Source organism: Anas platyrhynchos, chromosome 10 (genome assembly GCF_047663525.1).
Source record: "Anas platyrhynchos isolate ZD024472 breed Pekin duck chromosome 10, IASCAAS_PekinDuck_T2T, whole genome shotgun sequence".
Classification (NCBI taxonomy): domain Eukaryota; kingdom Metazoa; phylum Chordata; class Aves; order Anseriformes; family Anatidae; genus Anas; species Anas platyrhynchos.
Genome location: NC_092596.1, coordinates 22,423,897 through 22,447,697, shown reverse-complemented (window position 1 = coordinate 22,447,697; position 23,801 = coordinate 22,423,897). Strand labels below are relative to the sequence as shown.

General features: G+C 39.1%; 1 protein-coding gene across 4 annotated transcripts; it reads left to right on the top strand.

Moving 5' to 3' along the window:
* Positions 1-1,590: 1,590 nt before the first annotated feature.
* ZNF711 (zinc finger protein 711) lies at positions 1,591-21,022 on the top strand. Of its 4 annotated transcripts, none has more exons than XM_027465508.3 (10): positions 1,591-1,900; positions 4,874-4,989; positions 5,921-6,025; positions 7,521-8,051; positions 13,828-13,986; positions 14,718-14,864; positions 15,455-15,592; positions 16,956-17,003; positions 17,572-17,715; positions 18,179-21,022. In XM_027465508.3, the coding sequence occupies exons 3-10, from the start codon at positions 5,947-5,949 to the stop codon at positions 19,354-19,356; spliced, it is 2,424 nt and encodes an 807-aa protein (XP_027321309.1). In that variant the 5' UTR covers positions 1,591-1,900; positions 4,874-4,989; positions 5,921-5,946; the 3' UTR covers positions 19,357-21,022. The 4 variants fall into 4 exon arrangements, with proteins under 4 accessions (XP_027321309.1, XP_027321308.1, XP_027321310.1 ...); XM_027465507.3 differs by having other exon boundaries at positions 4,869-4,989; XM_027465509.3 differs by having other exon boundaries at positions 1,593-1,900; positions 4,869-4,989; positions 17,572-17,607.
* Positions 21,023-23,801: the final 2,779 nt, after the last annotated feature.

Genomic DNA, 23,801 nt, shown 5'->3' with positions numbered 1-23,801 from the left:
GAGCTGAAGGGCAAAGAGCAGTTCTGGTCCTCTGCTAGTTGTCATGGTTATGATGTGCTACTTCCCTGTCAGGTATAAATATTTTAAATTAATGTATAATGTGGTGTTTTGGTGTCTGCACATTCTTTCTGATTCAGTGCAGTGACTTTTGTTATTTGAACACCTGCAGTCCTGGTATCTCGGGTTGGGTTGGGTTTGGTTTGGTGATGTTGGTTTTATTTTATTTAATTCTGGACTTTTCACCACTGCTTTGGATTGCTTTTGCTTGTAACTGCTACCTTGCTCTGCACATTCACATGTTGGGTCTGGGGTTGAGTGCAGTGTCACACTGTTGGCAGTGGCCTTGTTGTTGCTACTTTATGCTCATTTTACTTTTGAGATTTCCCTTGATACTATTCCAGAAGAGAAAATAAAGCACAGATGGGATTTTGTTGAAGAAAGATAATTATCTCTCTTTTTCTGCTCTTCTGATTGAATCACCTTGTAAGATTCACTCACTTCCACAAGCATTCAGTCTTGCAAGTACCCATTCATTTTTCCCCTCATTCCTAATTGTGCTGATCAGTTTAAAATAATTTTCTCATCAGAATGTCTACCTTTTGCTAGAGCATCTATAACATCTACAGTAATTCTTAATTATTGTATTTCTTTGGTGTGTGGAATGTTGTGGTCAGCAGCTTTATTCCATGACTCTGCTGCTTATGTTTTAAAAGAAAGAAAACATGGGGGGGAGGAAGAGGGGTGTGTGAAACACAGCAAAAGTCTCTTTTTTGAATACTTGATTAAGAGACAAAGTTTGAGGGTTGAGCATGTACCTTGTAGGTGTAGGTAACAACTACATCAGTCATTTAATCAATGTAATTGTTAATAGAGCTGCAAATGGTAAATACTTAGGACCTGCACTTTGTTAGAGATCAGTATTACCTCCCTAGAACATTTTTTTTTATCTTTGCTGGACCTACCACTTGTGTTGAGTACTATGGGGTCGTGTTGGAGGTGATGGTATTGACGCAGACACATCCGAAGCAATGAGGAAAGCTGCCTTCAGTGCCACACCTGTGCCAACAGTTCCTTTCAATATAATGCCAGCGTTTTCTTTTGTTACGTGTATTTTTGGTACTTTGGTACTGGCCTTTACTGCCTTAATGCTGTGCAAGAATGAAGGCCCTGAGGGCTGCCTTGGGCTACCTCTGGTTGCTGGGGGTGAGGGCAGTGAGGCTGTCCCCGTGCCTTTTTGGGTTTGTGCCCTCTGAGACAACCGGGAATAGGGGCAGGAGCATGGCTGGGCCTCCCTGAACACCCTTGGGTTGGGATTTTGGGAAGGCCTGGGCAGAAGAAAGGGCTTCCAAGCGGGCCCTGAGCCCTGGCCATACCGGAGCACCCGGGGGGGCCCGGGGCGATGCCCCCCAGAACGGGGCCGTGTTGGGGGGGCCGCTTTTCCCCTGCCTCCCCCACCCCGCAGCAGGTGCCGCTGCCCCCCCCCCGAAGCGCGGGGCCGGCTCGGGCCTCTCGGGCCGGCTGCGTGCGGGCCGCGGGGGGCCTCCGAGGGCCGCCCCGCGCCCCCCCCTCCCCGCCGCCCCGCCCGCGGGGCCGTTGCCCCCCTCCCCGCTCCCCCCGCCGCGCACAGGCGCGCTCGGCGGCGCGGGCAGCGTGAGGGCAGCGGCCTCGGCGCGGCGGGTGCGCCTGCTCGGCGCGCGGGGCCCGCAGCAGCGCGCAGTGACGTGCGGCGGCCGCGGCGAGGCCGGCGGCGAGCGGGCGGGCGGGCGGGCGGCGGGGGGGGAGGGGAGCAGGCCGCGAGCGCTCGCGCCCCGCCGCCGCCCGGCCCGGCCCGGCTCGGCTCGGTTTGGCCCGGCTCGGAGGCCCTCAGCGGCGGTCCCGCAGCGAGGCGACGCCCGCACAGGTGAGCGGGGCCGGAGGGAGGGGGGGTACGGAGAAGGGGAGGCCGCGCTCGGGGCCCGCCGCCGCCCCTCAGCTCGGCCTCGGCCGCTCGGGGCCGCAGCGGGAGGGCGGGCGGGAGGCGGCGGCCGGGCCCCGCGGCTGAGGGGCCTCCGCGGGCGGGCAGAAAATGGCGGAAAACAAAATGTCGGCCGGGGAGAGAGGGAGGTGGGGAGAGCAGAAAGGCCGCGGCCGCCCGGGCTCGGCGGGACGGGGCCTGTCCCCCGCCTCTCGGAGCCGCCGGGTGAGGGAGGAGGAGCGGCGGGGCCCTGCGGCGGGCGGCCCCGCGGCCCCTTTGTCCCCGCGCCGCGCCCCACCCCGCGGCCGCCTCTCCCCGCCCTCCGCCGCGCACGGCCCCGGTTCGGCCCCGCGGGTGGGGCGCTCCCGGGCTTTGTCCCTCGGTGAGGCCCCGAGCCCCGGCCCCGCGTGCCTCAGCCTTGGGTTGTGGGAACCGGGGCCTCTCCGCGGTTGCTGTCCCGTGGCGTTCCCGTTGGGCGCCGGGCTAAAAAATTGGTGAAAACCGCAACCCGTGACGGAGATGTCTTCAAGGAGGACAGCTCGCTGCTGTGCCTATTGAACTGCAGGTGTAGGAGATAAAAATGCAGCTCTGAGTGTCTGGGCTACCAATTTGTTACATTGCAACCCTTCTGAATTTAATCAAAATGTCACATACAGCCTAAAAATATCTGCAGCTCTGGGCTAAGTATGGTGCTGTGGTCTATTGTATGTAAACAAGGCCTACGAAGAATTAGAAGAATTGCACTGTTTCAAATGAGTACCCAAGGGCTGACCACAGAAATTACTTCACAGGACAGCATCTCACCTGAGCATTTGGGCAGGGATTGTTTATTGGAACCGTGGAGATATTTCATATTTGCATGGCCCTCTGTTTGGGGCATATCAAGGTTTATTAAATACATACTTCATATGTGGATTTATTAAGTTATATATATATATTTTTTTTTTGTAGAAATGTCTTGCACACTATAAAATTCCAAATTTATTTCAAATATGACAGCAGTGCCTGGAAGCCACCATTGATGGGAGCATCATTGTGCCTTTGGGTACAGGGGAGCCTCCCGTTTTTCCCTGGGAAGTGTGGAATTGCTGAGGCCTTCCTTTTTTTCCCCTCCTTAAAACACTTCGCTGTCAATTTGGGGGTGCTTGCTGAAAGGTTTCTCAAAGAAAACTAAAATGTTAATGCATATTTTATGTTATGGGAAGAGTAAACTCACAATAAATCAATGTATACGCACAGAGCAATGTTTCTAATGGCCTGGGCCTTTACCACTTTTTCAGCTGAGCGTTAGGAGTTGAAGTGTGGTCATCCCAAACTGCCAGGCATTATCTTTGATTTATAAAATGCTGTTTACATGGTGTTCCAGCCCCTAGACAGAGAGGTCGTATATTCTCTTTTTCATTATACAATTTATTGCCTGGTCTCAACTGAGCCCAGTCTGAAGAAGAGGTTGGTACAAAGAACTGAAATATTTCTGCAGGTGGAAATCAACCTTCTCCCTAAGCTAGTTAGAAAGGGAACTCTAGTCTTCAAAAAAGCAAACCAACATCGAAGCCATGCACATTTTAGCAATTTAGTCTCAGTTTAGGTTTCATTATTTTGATTTTGGAATCTGATGGTAATATACTCCTTTTTGTTGTAAGACAACATCCTATAATTAATGAAAATGTTAGCAAAATATTCTAATGTGAAATTACGTTATTGGCTAATGCTAATAAAGCATTTTCACAGCATTTTCTTTTAAATGCATAAATGAGAAGGGTCAGTAGCAATAACTTGAGGTCTTAATAGTTTGATGGAAGAGGATTATGAGAGTGTACAGACTTGTGCCTTTCTGGCATATTTCTCAATGTCCCTTTTCAAAAGCTTTGTGTGGAACCCATCTGTAATTGTGTGGGTGTATAACAGTGTACTACAGAAGAAAGCACAGTTAATGGCTGCTACCTTTTTGTGCTGCTTAGAAGAATGAAATTTGCATGTATATGTAGTGTGCGAGATTAAATCATCTGCACTGCTGAACTTTACGAGGAAAAATAACCAATTGCAGCAGAATTGCAGGCCTTCTCCATTGTTAATTGTTCCAGCATGAGCAACAAAGGGGTTGGTTTCCTGCTGTCATTGCATTCTTCTTAAGATCCCAAATTAGACACACAAAAAAAAATATCTGATATAATAGTTGATGCTGTTTTGTCCTTTGCCTGCACTGAGGGTTTTTAAGAGTGCACTTAACAGTGGCTGGAGACCGCTTGCGTCAACCAGAGCACACCTTCAGTGGGTTTGTTGCTAGCACGTCATCATCCTTCTCTCCTGTTAGGGAAAATTGGAGACACTCACAGTACATGCCCAAAAGGTGCTGTCTTTGGGAATTTCCATAGTCTCATTAGTTACTGGGAAAATAGTCTTCTTGGCAATGTTTCCGTTTCCTAGCAGAAATTTTAATCTTAATTAAAACAGCAGTCTCACTTTGTACTGAATTTTCTACATAGCACAGTATGTAGTATGCTTATATTTGAGTATCTAATTTATAATCTGGAAATAAATTAAATAGTTTGTTAAAAAGGAAGAAAACCCTGGCGTATTCTTCCAGTAGTCTTGAGACTGATATAATTTAAGATCGTTTTCCATGGTAGTTTATGTTTAGAAAAGGATTATGTAAGGCTGAAGGCTGTGATTGGAAATTGTAGAGCACTGCATTAGTTCTGAAATTGCTGCGCTAAATTAACCATTGGTTAGCTGGTGATTGAGCGTTGCGTTAAGGTTCCGAAGTTGTTTTGTTATTACAATGGTGAACAAATTTTATCTTGAAACAAAAATTTTAAAACAATGTGAAATCTGAGTGACATTTACAGGGAGAAAGTGTTGCAAGGCTGATGGTGACAAGAGGTGATGCAAATTTTTTCTTTTGTATCCTCAGTTCAGTTGGAACATCCTTGGGGTGGAACGGTGACTTGTGCCTGAAACTGCCATCACTGCAGACTGCTTGCTGCTTCCTTCACTTGAGGATTTCCAGTTCCTTCCTTGATAACAAAGATGCAGTAAGCATGGATTGTTTTCCACTCTTTTTTTTTTTTCCACATTTTTTCTATCAAAAGCTTTAAAGGGTCAGTTTCCTATTAGTGGGGTACTGCAGATAGCTGTGTAGGACCTGGTTTGTCCTGGCAGCAGAAGTGAGGTGGCACAGAAGGAACAGTGTTGGAAGATCAGATTTCTAGAATAACCTGACTGTTCTGAAATAAAATGTCAACCAGCATGGATCATACGCCCCTAGCACTGGGGTGGTGCACGGAGGTGTCAGCACAGCCGTCTGTTAAGCGCTGCCGTTCTTCTGGAAGTTTCAGGCAGTGGGGACGTTGAAATAAGTTGGTCTTACTAATGCTTGGCTGCTGCCTGTTGCAGTGGGTAACTGTGCTGTGCGTGCAAATCTCAGTGCCAATGCAATTTTCTGCCAGGTCTTTTTGTCAGAAATTTTTAATGATACAGAGGGCTTCATACAGAGCTCCTGAAAATCACCTTCAGCGCTTTTGTTCGCAGAAATCCAGAGCACTGTGCAGTTCTTCAGAACTTACCTACAATTAAACAGCAATGAAATTTACACATGGAAAAATTGTTTTGAAATAGCTGATGGATACAAAGTTGTGAAAGAATCTGAAACATTGCTACTCTGTATGCAGTTCTCTGCTTTCCTCAATGCAGTGTGCTCTATGCATCTAGGATTGCCTGCCACAATAGATGATTAGGTGAAAGGGTATATGCGGGTTATATATGGAAATATTTTCAGGAGTTTAGGTCAAAAATTATAAAAGCATGAGAAGAAAGCAAAGTGGGCTGTGTGAAGTACTGCATGCTTTTTTCTTGACCTTGTGGATAAATGTTTTTCTGTGTCTGTCAGTGTGACAAGTGAATCCAGCAAACCTGGTCAACATAGTAGTGCTGTGTTTAACACAAATTTGGATTTTGTTTTTGCAGATATTTGTGAATGAATCTAGCTGAATATGGATCCAGGTGGTGGAAGTCTTGGGCTGCAAGCGCAAGAATCCAAAATGCCTCACACTATGATTATGCAGGACTTTGGTAAAGATTTTATCTATTAAACATTATGTTTTTAAGCTATTTCAAGATGTTAAGCTGACAAATAAAACTGGTATTTGCATGGCTTTTTGGAGAAATTTCAAATGATGATGTATATATATGTGATGTATAATAAGGCTTTGTATACTTTGGTTGCTGATCTTGAAATGGTCACCTATTCCAAAAAATTGAAGTAACTTCAAAAAAAAAAAAAGTCATCATCTGTGTCCCAAAGCACTCAAGCTGAGACAGGAGATGTTACGGGGAGTTCAGTGGCTTTGTGGTGTGTGTGCCTCTGCTTGAGATAACGCTGGTGGGCTGTTACATCCCCTGTGTACCAGTACAGGTATCAGTTATTTACATCTGAGCTTTTGTGCGGTTGCCTTGATCACTGTCTCCAGTTTAGGAGATGTAAATGAGGTGGGAAATAATGTCTTTGTGTGGTAGAAGATAATTTAATACGTAGGAAACAATTTACAGGTTTAACTAAGTCTTCACGTTCTATGTGTATTTAGAAGTCTTCACTTAAGAATTTCAGTCCAGGGGCTGTACTGTTGTAACAAAACCTATCTGGAGATTATTTTTTTTTAATTAGCGGTTTCTTTTGATGTCAATGATAAATAACCACAATAATTTTGAAGGTTTAGAGAAAAGACAGCAAGAAGTCTCCACTCTCATCCTTGTGGGTCTCCTTTTCTTGCATTGTGTCAAGGAGAAGACTTTCTCAAACACCGAGCTTGTGTCTTTGTTCTGACGTGAATGTCTTTTAGAGCGTGCTGAAATAATTTTATTTGCTGTACCATGTTAAATAATTTTAGTATTTTTTTCATTGTGATAAGAACCATGTTCTTGAACGTTTTATCCATTAAGATTAAATCTGCTTTTTCTGGTTGCATTGAAATAAATGACTCTGTGGTCCCTTTTTATGGATAGTAGGTTGCAAGCAGGGCTGACCAGTCAAGTCTGTTAATGAAAAACTGGTTTCTGCTTCTAGCTATTCCTTGCAACATGGCACAATGTTGCAAATTGTACTGTAAATATAGCGTAAGCAGAATATTTTTATCAAGGCCCATCCAGTGTAAAGGATCAGAGTCCTTTTGTTGTAACAGCAGTTAATGGATTGTTACCACACTTCCAGTAACAAGAAGTTTATCAATGCTTAAATTGCTACCGTAATCAAATATTTTCTTACTGGAATTTAAAAAAAAAAAAAGAAATTGCAAACTGATAACAGTTTTTAACATATGAGCATTGTAAAACCTGAATTTGGCAAACTCTGCAAGATGTCTTAAAGAAGAGTTGGGTTTTATTTTTCTTAAAGAATACAGACTACTTTGAATAGTCTTTTTCTGGTGAAATGTCAAATGCGGATTGCTGACAAGTAGCAGCAGTTTCGCACGTCTGTGTTTACCTTATCTGTATAATTATTCTGTTCCTTAGATAAACTCTGCTAATGCAATAATCTTAACATTTCTTCTCGTTGATAATTGTTTTGTAGTGGCTGGAATGGCTGGCACTGCTCATATTGATGGAGACCATATTGTTGTGTCAGTCCCCGAAGCTGTGCTAGTGTCTGATGTTGTTACTGATGATGGAATAACCCTGGATCATGGCTTAGCAGCTGAGGTTGTCCAAGGACCTGACATCATCACTGAAACTGATGTTGTGACAGAAGGTGTAATTGTTCCCGACTCTGTTTTGGAAACTGATGTTGCTATCGAAGAAGCTTTAGATACCAGCGATCATGTTTTGACTTCTGATCTAATAACAGAAACTGTTAGAGTTCCTGATCAGGTGTTTGTGGCTGATCTTGTCACGGGTCCTGATGGACACTTGGAGCACGTGGTGCAAGACTCTGTGTCAGGAGCCAACTCACCTACGATGGTTTCAGAAGAAGTCCTTGTAACGAACTCAGATTCTGAGGCAGTCATTCAAGCAGCTGGTACTGTTCCTGGCTCCACGGTGACTATAAAAACAGAAGATGATGATGATGGCAAGAGCACATCTGAAGACTACTTAATGATATCTTGTAAGTTAAACAAAGGTAGATAATGAATAGGAGGTTATCTAAAGCAGAAGTGGTGTAGTGGGGAGAAATTACTGTAACTGGACTCTCGATCCACTCCGTGCTGGAACTCCCAAAACATATTTAATTTTGTAGTTAATTCTTGTCTAGATTTGGGTTTGTGTAATGAAAAATCCATTATCATTGATACAGCAAGAAAAATAATAACATTCATGCTGTTGAGTATGTATGCTTCTGCTTCTGAAACCAGATATTCTTGAAAATTAAGAGAAACAACATTGCAAAGTTAAATATTCCATATACTTCCAGTATGCTACTTTTTTAAAATACAGTCATATTTACTGTATTATGGAGGTTCACGTAAAAATAACATGTTGGGTTTCATCGGTAGAATACAGCAAAGGAAAAGGCCTTTTAAAGATACCAAAAATATTTTTTGTTAGCTGAATTGAAAATTATAGTAACAATGTTATCTTATGTTACGCTGTTGTGGGCTGAGTTTGATGTTAGGGGGCTGTGTGCATTAACTGATCGGCTTTCCAAAAGTGCAAAGTGGCTGCCTGGTTCAGTTTCCACACAGCATTCAGACCCTGTACAAAGTTGGTGAGAAAGCCATATGGTCATACGCTATTTGTTGAGCAAGAGCTACCAAAAGCATTAGCAAAATTATACCTTAGGTATATGAAGTTTCTTCAGGGCTTAAACTATACTCTTAAGATAACAATTTTTATTGTGCACACAAATTTGATGAAATATTTCTTTTAAATTTTTGGCTTCTCTGAGTTAGCTATTGGAATGTGAGTAGGTCAAAACAGATTTTTAGTCAGAACCAATATGTCTTAAAAAAAAAAAAAAAGACAAAAGTGCCAAGTGTGTTGAAGTGTCATTCTCTTCACAGTAAGCACCATTTATTAAAAATTTCAGGGTGTGACTGATCAGTGATTATAATGATTTCAGTATTTCATACATGAAATACGGCACTCTTCATAGCACTTCCACACAACATATTTTTAGTATTTATTTTTCATTCAGTACAGGGTGGACAGCAATGATTTTTTTAATCATTCTGTCATTACAATATTGCCGTGTATCAGCCATGTTACAAAGTTCTCTGGAAAAAGAAAAAAAAAAAAAAAAAAAAAACAAACTCAGTCTAAACCAAATTAGACATACAACAGAAAAACCCCTGTGTGTTTGTAAATAAAGGAACGCCACTTTTACAGTCAGTTGTTTCATTGAAAACATTCCTCCTTTCTGACAGAGTACTTACGATGAGTTGTATTCTGTAACTGCGGTATTTCCAACTGCACCTTTGTAATTGTAAGTAAAGTCATCTTTGGAATTCCTTCTTAGATAGATGTGTGATTTGATGATAATGATCGCTGTGCTTAGACCAGAGCATCGTAACCTTCAGTAAGCTGTGGGCTCAGCTGTGCCCCGTCCATACCTAGTGTTGGCAGGTGTTCTCAAGCCTGGTGATGACTTTTGCAACATTTCAAAGCCAGTTTGAGACCCAGTGTTAAGCAAATCACATCTGCATGTACTTATAACCATGATATATGTTCGAGTAAACACAGTTGGAAGTTACATTATTGGTCTGGAATTCTGTTCTAAAGTAATCATTTTTAGGTATACATGAAGGCAGTCTCTTGCCTTTTTTTTTGAGGCTGTGTTGTGCTGTGTGGGACAGCTTAACCCAACAAAGCATGTGGACTGAAAAATCTTGGTTTTCAGGCACACATAGGATGTGCCATAGGCTATGCGTAATCCTCTTTTTTAAATCTCTGGAATACCCGTCAAAAAGGTACTTGTAAAAAGCAAATTAATACAAAATAAGCACATACGGTATGGTCACGTACCTACCCATCTCCTACTGAGAAGTGAAAATTATAAATAGTGTATCCCATTTAGCCCGAGAGGGGTTAGCACGCTTGTAGCTTAAAGCATACCCTTTTTTGTTTTTCAGGTTTGCGATATTCAGACCCACAGGGGATTGCCAGCTCCCGATCCGTGTGTTGGCCCTGCATGCACTATGTTGGTGACCTCATACCCACCAAAGAACAACACTGGAGCTGGCCTTTAGGGGTAAGGTACTGTTCCGCCACCGCCGCCTTTGTAGTGTATGACAATACAGTGTTATGTAGTATGCTGAACATTTTAGTTTTAATACTCCTATATTGTAACCTATGGGATATAGAGTAAGTATATCAGACATCAGAAAGATAAGAAAAAATGTAAAACCATGGGACTTATCTTGCCCTCCTGTTAACCCTGTGGGCTCCTATGGTGGGTGTGATATCACCAGCATAGTGCATGCTGAGGCATCACATGAATTGGGAGCTGGCAATCCACGGTGAATCTGGACATCACACACCTGAAAACAGCTAAGGTAAGTTTAACATTAGAAGTGTGCTGAGTTTTCCTTTAAACCTTGGTACTCAGGAGGATTCAGCATATATTTATAAAGGTTCTCTGTTGTGTTTTTTCAGTTAATTTTAAATGACAAGATAATAATATATAGTGCTTCTGGTGGATGAGTCAGATGTGGAAGACACTTTCTTATTCTTCCCTTGACATAAAGTAAGCATTCCTGTTCCTGGGCAATATCACAGGGAAAAGGCATGAGATAACGTTGTTGAGTTAGCAGTGAGTAATTGAAATCATATTACTTAGACAGTAGGATGTTTTCATGATCTTTTCTTAAAAAAAAAAGTCCTAATATTTTGGAACTTTTCAGAGATTACATGCCCTGCTGTGTTGTTTTATTGCTTATCTAAATGTGTTTTAAAAAATAAATTGAAACCATCACATTTACTTTGTATAAGATGGCAATTTAAGCAGTAGCAGTTGCTGAGCCAATGGCTTTTGTTGCTGATATATTTCAAACAAACAGCAACATCTTACAGTAGGTGGTCTATATCAGTAACGTTTTCTCAGTCTACTTAATATTTTTCAAATTTTGTTATATTTCACTTTGGTTTCCTAAAAGAAGTGATTTCAGAGGCCCTTGATACACAGGCTTCCTGATCTGGTTCCATAACTTCATCTTGAATTGTAGAGACTGACGATCTTTGAAAATACACGTGGTGGTTGATGGTGTGGAAGTAACCACTAATTTTAAAAATACTGTTATGAGTCTGCAGTAGCTTTACTGGGTTTTTACTGTTTTGTTGCTTTGTTTTTAAAGGGCATTACAAATTTGAGGGCTTTACTTAAAATGGTAAAATACAGCATTTGAGTGTATATACTATATTCATCTAATTTACTTTAATTTTCTTGGCTGAAAATATTTATTTTTGTTTAAAAACTGAAAAATTCCTCTTTTTTTCCTCTATGTAGTTGTTATTGAATTGGTATTGATGTCCTGGTAAGGCAGCTAATCTAAAATTCTGTGTTTATTCTTATACTGTTTCACCAGATACGTAATGATGTCCAGTCACTGTCATACAACATAAGTTAAATTGTTGGGAAATTTGTCTCTAAAGGACACATTATCACATATAACCGATTGTTCCCCTGTTCAGCAGAAAGTTGCTGTACTGCTTCCATTACTGAAATACTTATTTTCTGTGTTAAATTGATAATGAGTTCATAAAACTTCGCAGTTTAGAGAAAGTTGGTGTTGCTTGAGTTGCAGATTTGAAAATAACTCTGCTACCACCTGCCAATTCTAAAGTTACAATAACAGCACACAATTAGTGATTTCTGCCACCCAGCCTTTCACTTTTCTTTCTGTGTTTTGGCAGCGTATCTAGTCATACAGCTACACGTATGTATATATACATAATCACTCCTGCCTTGTATTATGAGTTACTTTTGATACCTTAAAGACTTGTGTATGCAGTGGGACCATCCATTGTGCTAAAATTAAACGTGTGTATCATATTGAAGAATTTGGATAAATTGTGGCTTGCTTGCTTGTGGTGTAGGTACTCTTATAGTGCCCTGCAAGGTAATTTGAATGTAATGTACTGCATGTCAGATTTGAACAGACTAAGATACTGATGTTCCTGACATTGATTTTAATAGAGATACAGTTTTTAATTAAAACCATTCTAAAAACTTTTTTCCAGAGGAAACTTTTATTTATTTCCCCTGATCAGAGTCTGATTCTTTTTGGCTATTCAATTAAACTGTTGCTCACAAAGAGAAACAGGTCAACCACAGGATTTTTTTGCATTCCCTTTAAATTTTATCAAAACATATGATTTAATTTTCAGAGGTTCTAAAATTAAATATTACTTCATGCCTAGTTCTGTTGTCAATAACTTCTGTACTTTTCTGATGCAGTCCAGGATTTCTGAAATAAGGTTCCTCAGTGTGTAGGTGAAAAATGGTGGATACCTACTCGGATGGGTTTATCTCTGGAATCCTGTCTGTGTGTGGGAAGAGCTTAGTTTGGGATTGCTGTGGTGGATTCCAGCCCTGCTGCAGGAAAGGCATCTGCTCTTTTTCTAGCAGGTTCTGAACCACCTCACATGAATGCCTGGAGTTTTAAGAAAAGCTTAAGCTTGTACCTCACTACGTCGGGCTGTAGCCTGAGGTAGTTAAAAGCAGCTCTTCAAGAGCAGTCATTGCTGCACGGGGAGCAGGAAGCTTAGAGGGGGATTGGGAACCACCGCAGCCATCCCGAGGTAAGCCACCCCTCAGCAATCAGAGCCTCAGCGGCCCCGTTGAGCAGGCTCAGGCCTTACTCCTGGAACACTGCTGCTTAAATATTAATATAAATGATTGGTGTTAAACCTTGTTTGCACACATTTTAGTGTTACATATGCAATAAACTGCCGTCCATGAACTGTATTCAGTTCAGGTTTTATTTACAATTTGTGGAATTCTTCCATTTAGAGAGTGCATTCAGTGTGTGGTACACAGGCTTGGCTTGGCCGTCTGCAGAGAAGCCACTGTTGGCCACTGAGAGAAGTGTGTAGTCAGTACCTGTGTCAGAAAGGTGCTTGGTTCGGCGGCCTGTTAGCAATTTGGGACATAGATCTGCATAAACAGATACTTGTGTGTGTACTGTTTTTTTTAACAAAATAGTTTTCCTTGTAAACTTTTAATGGTTTGAACGTGTTTTTGTTGAAAAAAATTAGTATTTTGAAAACACATCAGAGTTGGTAAGACGGATACATAAGGAACAAGAAGTCTATTTCAGATTGTATTATTTGGATTTATTTTCACCTCATCTTTTAATTGGCTATATATTATGCAATAATCTTTGTTGATTTTAATGTTTTCAAGTGATAACATGGATAAAATCATAATTTTGTTTAGGGTGAAGAGGTGGTCCAATTTTTGATGCACACTTCTATCACTGGAAATGTAGTCAGGAGTCATTACTCGTGATAAGAGTATCTACTACTAAGAGTTGGTCACCAGTACTTTAGAGTAGGGAAGAAGTTTCTTGGAACTCTTAGACTGTAATAGGCAATTTTGGGCTTGTTTATAACATTTTTGGATATGTATGTTTAATTTTACTATCTGATACATTTTTGCTTTCTAAGTGTGATAGCTTCAGAAAAAAACATGCTGTGGTGACAAACTCTCTAGTGTTCTTAACTCTGTCATTCATTAAATGTTTCCAGAGTTGCAACAAAAAAATGAGTACTGAACTTTCAGAATCTCTTTCATGTTCCTTAAGATGAACTATTTGGTGAAGTCCATATATGGCAACAAAACTTTCCTATGCATGGGGATAATAGTGGAGAAAATGATGCTACTGATTACTGTGACTTTTAAAAAAATGTATTTGAGCCTCATTGTTATTCTCTTACCTTTACAGTGGATGATGTTGGAGAAAAACTGGATCATATAGGAAGTACTCCCTTGAAAATCAGTACCGAGGTGGCAAATGATGAAGTTGCTAAAGATGATGGGTTTGGTTCAGAAGTTATCAAAGTGTACATATTTAAAGCTGAAGCTGAAGATGATGTCGAAATAGGTACCTTTGGAATTTTGTATGTTTCCAGTAGTAAATAAGTGTTTTGTGGTCTTTCTGTTTGTTAATTTCATGTAATACACTGATCAGAATGTTTAGTGGAGTGTGACATTTGTGGAGATTGCTCATATACAATTGATGCTTCAGGTGTTATTTTCAGGTTCAGGTCAACAAAGTAACTACGTATTTTGCTGTCCCATTTTGAATGGATAGTACCTGATTCTGTTGAAGGCTAGTGGTTATTTCTATAAGGTTCCTGCGATTTTACTATTTGGTCCTTCGTTTCTTTAAAGTATAAGAAAGGTTGTGAAGACTATGTACTTCTGAAGGCCATGGGGAAAGAAGATCGAAATAGCATGTTAACGTCCCTTATCTATTGTAGCATCTGTTTCATCAGCTATTTCCTACATGATTATCAGGGCCTGGTCTTAAAGTATGGTTCCTTCCTCTGGGGATGGGTTGTCAGTCTTGAGGAACAGACTGCTAATGCAGCAGCAGGAAGAACCAAAATTTCTTATGGCTGAAAGCTAATTTACAGCAGGGACATTCTTGTGTGGCACTCTCACTGCTTCTGATTACCATTCTTAAAGACAGACATGAACACCAAAACATTTAATTGGAGTTTTATAAAATAACTTTATCGTAAATAAAAAAAAAACTTCAGTCTGAAATTAATCTTGAACGTGGTTTTGTTTACATTCACTTAATGTGTTTAACTTTTTTTTTTGTTAAAGGCGGGACAGAAATTGTCACAGAGAGTGATTTTCACAATGGACATTCAGTAGCTGGAGTAATTGAACAAGGAGGTGTTGGTAGAATGCAGCGAGAAAAAATGGTTTACATGGCTGTTAAGGACTCTTCTCAGGAAGATGAAGATATTAGTAAGCATAATAAGAAACATTTTTGTTTCTCATGCTGTTTTGTACAACAATATAAGCATCATTCTCAAGGACTTTTTTAATTTTTCTGAAGGATTCTTCAGCCTGAAGTAGTAGAAAACTAAGCTCATCTTCCCTAAAAATAAAGAGCAGGCTATAATTATTTTAAAGTGATGTGGATAAAATGCACTTTGTGCATACTGTATGCAATCATTTCATTATTTATATTAAATTTAACATTTCCATGGATGAAGTTAATGAGGTTAGTCAAATTTCTCATTTTTCTGTTTTCCTACTGTGAATTACCTTGTTTAATCAGCTTTCTGGAAAAGTGGCAAATGTCATCAGTTACAAGTTTATAATTTTCTAATTTTGAATTTGTATTGGTATTTATTTTGTATTTATTTTTATCGATACGTTTTCTTTCTTTAAGGAATGTCTGAATAAACAATGATCCCCTAAGAGAAGGGGTGGTTCTAAATGCCAAAGGAAGTAAAGTAATTTATAATGGGTATCAATCAGAGTGAGAGCAAATTAAGTGAAAGAAAATTAAGGATGTGAAATTTAAGATACATTCTTCTCCTTTAATCCAGGCTGTGCTGAAATAGCAGATGAAGTTTATATGGAAGTTATTGTAGGTGAGGAAGAAGCTACGTCACTTCCAGACACACAGCTTGAAGACTCTGGTGTGAATAAAACTTTTGTCCCTGTTGCTTGGGCTGCTGCTTACGGTAGGAATCAGTATGCTTATTTTCTGAAAATCCCTTGCATTGTTTTTTTTTCCCAATCTAGCTTCCAGAATCTCTGTGCAATTGTCATAATCTTTCACCTTTCCTTAGGGGTTTGAAAACAGCTCCTTCTCATCTATTAGCAGCGTCAGTTAGTGGAGTTGATAAAATGCTGTGAAAAATTCTTTTCCACATAATTCACAACCTTTTACACATAAGGTCCTTGGCTTTTTTGCAGTTCAGATACAAAGAAAATGATCCCATTTTTACAGTGGTGTGTTTTTTTCTTTCTCAATGCTGGCTTGTCAAACAGTTGTCAGATTACTTTAGTAGTTGGTTATCTTGAATATAACAAATGGGTTACTATATGTTGAGTTTTAGAAAATAGAAAGGAAAGCTGTTTGGAGGATTTTGATACTCTTGCTCTAATTTACCATCTCAGATGTACAGAATTCATGTTTTTTTGGTGGTTGAAGTCGGCTGTTGAAGGTCTTACAAAAACAAGAATAGGTTTAAGTATTTTACATTAACTAGAAGGAAAGGAGAATAACTTCAAAAATAGTAAGAAGAGATGCGTGAAGCTGTTCCTGATAACTTTATGTTATGTAGCATGTTTTAAACCTGTTACTCCTTTAAATTATGAAAGAAAAAATAAAATTTGTTTTCTGCAGCAATGTTTCAAATTGTAGAAGTATCTTATCAGGACATGACAAATTCTGAATATTCTCTTATTTCATACTTATTTTTTTCCAGGATTTTGGCATATTAAATGTATATTAAGAGAGTATCAGATCAGCATCAGTAGTTGGGCTTATGAAGTGGTTTTGAACTGCAGAGCCTTGGCACTTAGCAGTAAACACTTTCAATCCAAAATGAGGAACATACTCTTAAAGTGTTACTTCTCCATCTGGTAGAACTTTGTAGTGTCTCATAGATGAGTGCTGAATGGCTGATAAGGCAGAAGTCTTACTAGCTGCCTAGTTCTACTCTGGAAAGATAAAGTACTTTCATCTCAAAAACAAATTGTGGACTTTGGGTATCCTCATTTCTGGATTGGTATCCAAGGTTATTTATAAGGGTGAAAGTTTTCAGAAATGAGCTTATTAACAGAGAGAAGCAGAAAAGACAGCGTGGTAAGCATGCAAACACAGCTTCAGTGGATATTGACTACTGAGAAAGATGTGATTTTTATTTCTTGGTGCACATAATTATGGAATACTGAACTGAAGTGAACTGCATATCTCAGTTTGGACAGATTGAGCTATTACTTTTTAGTTAAGTTGGTTTTCTCTCATTCTCAGATTTTCAAAGCCGTCATCTTTAAAAAGAACTTTAATTTTAATGACTAAAATACCATTTTCTGCAGGAGATGAAAGAAGACTACCCAGAAGATACGAAGATGGTCAAGCGGCAGGTAAGAACATGCAAATGTGCTGTGTAGAACTCTAAAACTTAAGCTTTTAAAAATATCTATGTTTGTGTGATAGACTCCTGATCAGTGAGTGCAAAAATTGTCTGTGAAGTATATGTTGAAGGAGTAGTCCTTCTCTAGTATTTAGAAATGAGAACAATTTTAGATGTGTTGTTGGCCTTCAGGGTGGGTGGGTGGGGAAGCTGGGAGCATCTGCAACTTGGGTTTTATATACAGTTCTGTAGTCAGAACAGAGAATGCAGTTGGTGAGAAGTTCAAGTTACATAAAAGGAAACAACCAGCATAACTTGTAAGAATTAATGTCTTGAGAAATATGAGGCATCAATGAATATAGTTGAGAATTAATCAATGTTAAAAGAAATGCGTTCTTTTGCCAACAACAAAGGCAGTGCTTTATATAGGCACTCTGTTTTTTGTATATGTTCGTTGTAGAGGAATGGGTCATGGTTATTTTAATAAGTAGTAGATGTGTTGCTGTGCAATTCCAGTCATCAGTCCCAAAGAAAAAAGTTGTTTAAGGTTTTTTATGGTGTTTAATTTTTGTTTCTAGGGAATAACTTGGATACACGATTAGAAAACAAAAACGGTAATGCAACACAATACCTGCAGATTTGTGATAGCATTAGCACTAATAGAGTGCTAAAACAAAAAAACAAGAAAAGGAGGAGAGGAGAGGCCAGGCAATGGCAAACAGGTAAACACTGTATGGTTATGTGTATTCTCATGGAGTGGTACTTACTCCATTACTATTCCTTTTTTTTTTTTTGTTCCCCAAACTGGTGCAGAATTAAAAAATATAAAAGGTGATTTGCAGATTTCCTGTGTCCTTCCCCCCTCCAATTCTGTGCATAGAAAATGTAATTTTTGCTACTGAAGTCAGTATGCTTTGGGCTGATGTAATTCATTTGAACTTTGCAAGCTATTAAAAAGTAATTGTGGATATACTCACTGTACATCTGATACCACTTACGTATTTGAGCAGTTTCTAAAACAAAATACATAAACTGTAGGTGCTGTGGATTGGTTGTTTTTAAACTACTGAACTCTGTCTGCTGCAAGTGTAAGTGCATGAATCTGAACAGCAGTTGGCTGATTTTAAACTTCTTAATCCGTGAATTTATTTCCTTCATAACTTGTTTTTGTTTGTTTAAAAACAGCTGTTATAATAGGTCCTGATGGACAGCCCTTAACAGTTTACCCTTGTCATATATGTGGGAAAAAATTTAAATCCAGAGGATTCTTGAAAAGGCATATGAAGAATCATCCAGATCATATGATTAAGAAGAAATACCAGTGTACAGACTGTGACTTTACAACCAACAAAAAAGTAAGTTTCCACAATCATCTGGAAAGCCATAAACTTATAAATAAAGTTGATAAAACCCATGAGTTTACAGAATATACGAGAAGATACAGAGAAGCAAGCCCATTGAGTTCTAATAAGCTAATACTGAGGGACAAGGAGCCTAAACTGCACAAGTGCAAATATTGTGACTATGAATCTGCAGAGCAGGGACTACTCAATAGACATCTACTTGCAGTTCACAGTAAGAACTTCCCTCATGTTTGTGTGGAATGTGGGAAAGGATTCCGTCATCCATCAGAGCTGAAAAAGCACATGAGGACCCACACTGGGGAAAAGCCATACCAGTGTCAGCACTGTGTCTTCAGATGTGCTGATCAGTCCAATCTGAAAACTCACATCAAAACCAAACATGGGACTGATTTGCCATTTAAATGTGAGCACTGTCCCCAGGCTTTCTCAGATGAAAAAGAACTGCAGCAGCACACAGAATTATTTCAAGGGCATAAGACTCATCAGTGTCCACACTGTGACCATAAGAGCACCAATTCAAGTGACCTGAAGCGACACATTATTTCAGTTCATACAAAGGATTTTCCCCACAAGTGTGAGGTATGTGAAAAAGGCTTCCATCGTCCATCCGAGCTCAAAAAGCATAGTGAAACCCATAAAGGTAAAAAGATACATCAGTGTAGACACTGTGACTTTAAAACATCAGATCCTTTTGTACTGAGTGGGCATATCCTCTCAGTTCACACCAAGGACCTGCCTTTTAAATGCAAAAGATGTAAAAGAGGATTTAGGCTGCAAACTGAACTTAAGAAGCACATGAAGACCCACAGTGGAAGAAAAGTTTATCAGTGCCAGTATTGTGAATATAGCACTACGGATGCATCAGGCTTTAAGCGGCATGTAATATCAATACACACAAAAGACTATCCACATAGGTGTGAGTATTGCAAAAAGGGGTTCCGTAGACCATCAGAAAAAAATCAGCATATAATGAGGCACCACAAAGAGGCCATAATGTAATATATGATGTCAAGAAGGAAGCAATTTAGAAACTGTGATATGCTAATTGGGGAAAAAAAATCTCATGAACTGTTTCTCCTGGTTTCAAAGCTTGATATTAAATCATAACTTTACATTCTTTGTATTAAAAGTCTTAAAAGTATTAGGGTTGACAGGGGATCTCATAGCCCTATGATTGTTGCTTATCAGAACCTGAAGAGCACTATAGAATGCAGATGTCTTAAATTTGCAGAAAGATGGATGAATGTCTTCAAATTAATGGTATTACACATTGTTAAGCTATAGAAGACAAAAAGATGATTGTGTTATCCATTTTGTCAGTAAGAGCATTTGTCTCCAATATGAAAACAGTTCAGATATATGGTGGGGTTATTTACAAATTGTTTGCTAAGGCAACTGAGTCTAGCTTCTTGTGCAGTTTTGAAAGAAGAGTATTAGTCAGTCACTTGATCATAACGTTTTTAAATTGTGCCTGGAAATTATATTCTAGAAATGGTGAGATTTAGGGGTTGTCCCTCTTTTTTTTTTTTTTTTTTAGGAAAAAAAAAAAAAGGACACATTTCATTGGGAAACTTTTTTGTTTCCTTTATTAGTTAGGTCCAACACGTAATTTTTAAAAAGGTTTTCAAAGCTGCTAACCTATTTTATTGCAGGATATGATGTTTAAAATATAGCATTATGTTATGATCTCAAAGGTGGTGTTCTGGTGCTAGGGTTAAAGATGTGTATGTATATAATTTCCCTTTTTTATCTGAATCTACAGTTAAATGTTGTTCAGTATGGCACATAACAAAATTAACTTTGAATCTGACTTTTTTTTAAGGATAAAATGGATGCAGCTGATAGTGTTGTGACTCAACACTAATTTTTTCTCAATACCTTCAGATCTCAAAATAATATTAAAAAGAAAGTTGAAAAAATTATAGTTTACTTTTTTTTAATTAAAATTCAGAGTACTTAGAAGTTCTGTAGGGCAGTGTTCTTTACAGGTATGACTATTACTGTCCTACCTCCTGATAGGAAATTTTCAGTATAAACATAAAATTGCACCTTTTAATCAATTCTTAAAAAGAAAAATCTATACCGTGCTATAAACATGCATTTCAATCTGTAAGAAAGTATATATGCAGTATTTAACCAGAGAAATATGCTGCCACTAGAGTTTGGAGGTGGATCTTCAGTTTACAGTGTATACATTTGAAATATGCATCCCTTTAAACAATGCTTTGTGTTAGCATGCTGCAAATCAAATGGCGCTTAATATAACAAGCTGGTCTAGGGCTATTTAATGAAAAACCTGTTCATAAATGTTACGCATATAATGTGTATTTTTTATTCTTTTTAGTTGCTTCATGTTTGCACACAGCTGTTTACATGATAAATTGTAACTTCATGCTATATTGTGGCTTTGTGTTTCAGATAATGTTCATATTTTGTTTTTGCACCAGATGAGAATCAGTTCCTTGAGAAAAAATTTTTTTTATATTTCTAAACTTCAGAAAGTTAAATTTGGGAAATCTCTTAGAAAAATATGTGTTTTATGTGGCTGTAAAAAATGATGTACACGCTGTAAAATAAGATTGTCACTGTTATGTGGGATTATTATTTCTAAATGTGTTACTCATCGTAACGGGCATACAATAAAACGCATCTCTTGCACTCCAAATTTTTTGGAGTATACTTTTCATTTATGGTGATTTAGGAAAGTCTCATTGTGTGGAAATTTGCTTAACATTTCAATTACATTATTATTCCCTAATTTAAAATGCAATAACATCTCAAATTAAGGGTTTACTTGAGGTATGTTTATCAGACTACTGAGGGGGGAATATTGGGGTTTTAACTGACCGTTTATATTTACAGGTGTAATGTACTTAAGTTTATTTCTAAAATAATTATCAAATGTGATACTGACATGCCTTTGAAATTCTTTCTTTTAAGTGAAGAGCGCATTAGATTTCTCATATTTTGGGAAAAGACAGGTAGGTACTACCTTAACTGTGTAATAAGAACAGTCGGCAAAATGCTAAAAATTCTGTCTTAATTTTCTTCGTTTTAGAATACTTGAATTATGACATCAATAATTAAAAACTTTAAGAAAAGAGTGCAATGTTAAATGAACTCTTCCCCAAGGATTTCCATCAGACTTTTAGCCAGTGAAGTGTTAGGTTTGTACTAACAAACAGACATTATGGATTTATTAATCTGGTTTGTTTATAACACTTTCTTTTGTATGCCCAGCATTCAGAGGAGGAGGAGGAGGCAGTAGCATTCAAAAAGTCTTAGAAATTAAACTTGTGTTTTGTTGACAATTTTAATGTTTTATTCCTGAAAATTATATTGAATGCGTAGACAGAAGGAGATTCTTCATAGCAGACTGAAGATGATCATTCTGACTCTGTGACCAAGCACAGATCCGTGCTGGCTCATTTTTCCAGCTTAAGGATGGAGACAATAACCAGGTACTTAAGTATTTGTAACATCATCTTTAGCAAACCTTGTAAAAATGCTCAGTCCTCATTGCTTAAGGATCTATCACGTTTCGTGTGGTACAGAACAGTCCATGGGGGCTACATACAAAAGAAATTAAGCTTCTGGAAAGCCAGCATTTTAGATGGTGATAAAAATGTAGACATAATGCCTGTAAGCATTACCTTCAAATCATATTTTGATACCTCTTCCTATTCATGCTTGGTATTTGGTATTGAACTGTATTAACATTTACCATTGCAGCGTATGTTTGAGGATAACAGTAGTGTTTCTTCCAACATACCTTCCTGGAACATGAAAATCTGTGAGGAATGTTTTTCAAGATATGAGGGCAGAAATAGTGGTTGGAAAAGCCACAGCTTTAGTTGGTTATTATCAACTAAAGTACAAACATGTGGAAGTAAGGAGGACTTGAAGAAAGGTGCAGGCTGGTACAATCTCCTGTGTATGAGCCCTGCTCTTTGTGACAGCTAGATGGAGAAGCTGAGTTAAGTTTAACATGATGGTTATAGGCAGCCTTGTCCAATATGAAGTCCCAAGAGAAGTCACCACTTTCATTTGATTGGCTTATTGCTTTAGAATTTTAAATGTTTTTTATTTATATTAATTGTTTGTTTCTTCTTTTGGCAGTGGAACAGTGAAATGGACAGTGAAACCTAACTGGGAAGAAACATTGTGGGGACAAGGTCTGTTGAAGAGAAAAAATAACTCACACAGCAGTAAGGTTAATGTATTGCTATCCATATGCTATCCGTGTTGGACTTTAAACAGTATCAAAAAATAATTGTCAGACTTTTTGCTTGAGCAGTGGTTTTAGAATTCAGTAGGTTGAAAGTAGGTTGAAATGCCCATCAATGCTTCTGCTTCTTCTAGAACTGTTGTCTTTGTAGCTGCAGATATTGAAACTTCTTGTAACTGTCTTTCCAAGTTAGATGGGGAATGGGTGAAGAAGGGGTGTTGGAGTTATTAGGAGGGCTTTGGTAGTTTAAAAAAAAAATAAAGTTTTGGTCGATGGAAAGAAGAAGGAATCACCAAAACCAAGCATGTGCGGTGTGTTGCTTATATGATGTTGGGGCTGTGGAGGAAAAGATGTAGAAGCTGGGTTTAGGGAAAATTAATGAATTCAGAAGCTGGACGAGGAGAAACCCGAGAGGAAGTGGTAGTATATACAGTGCTCCTATTTCGTGCATGTTGTTTGAGTAATGCAGGGTATTTTTATATATCACCTGCGTAGGTATTGTCCCAACAGAAGGTAAGACTCAGGTAGAGCCTCCACTACTTCCCACTTCCTTACACCCATGTTTCCTCATTATTAAATAATACTTCCCCAATATTATTTCTGCATTAAAACTAGTGATTGATTGGTCTCCTCCCCTAAGCTTCTATCTAAAATGTAGGAAGAAAAATTCACCTGAATCCTCAGCAGCTTGAGGCAGTTCCTAAATTCTTCTCGGTGTGCTTTCCCAGTAAATAAGAGAACTTGTGATGGCTGTGTTAGTTACTGTGGAGGTGTCGTGATTTAAAAAATGCATCGTGTCAAATCACAGTAAAATTCTTTATCTCAGTACTTCTGCAGATCCCTGCTCTGCGTAGTCTGTACCTCTGCCCTGAGTGGCTCCCTCCCCTGAGCCAGCAGCAAACCGCCTTCCATTTACCCAGACCAACACAACTTTAGGAGGGGATGAAGTGCAGACAGGCCCTGCCTATTCATTTGCAAAGCAGATGAGTTCCTAAGTGGTGGCAGGGAGTGAAGGAGAGACACTACCACCTGTGAGCTTTGTAAGTCTTGTGACTAAATGTTTCGTTCAATGGTAGAGTTGGTGGTATCGTATTCTATTACTTCTCCTGCAAACCCTGAATGAAGTCTCCCATCGCTGCTGTCACGTTGCACGGTCTCTGCTCTTTTAGAGGTAGTCTTCAGTAGACACAATCATCTTCCGTGCATAGATGCTTTC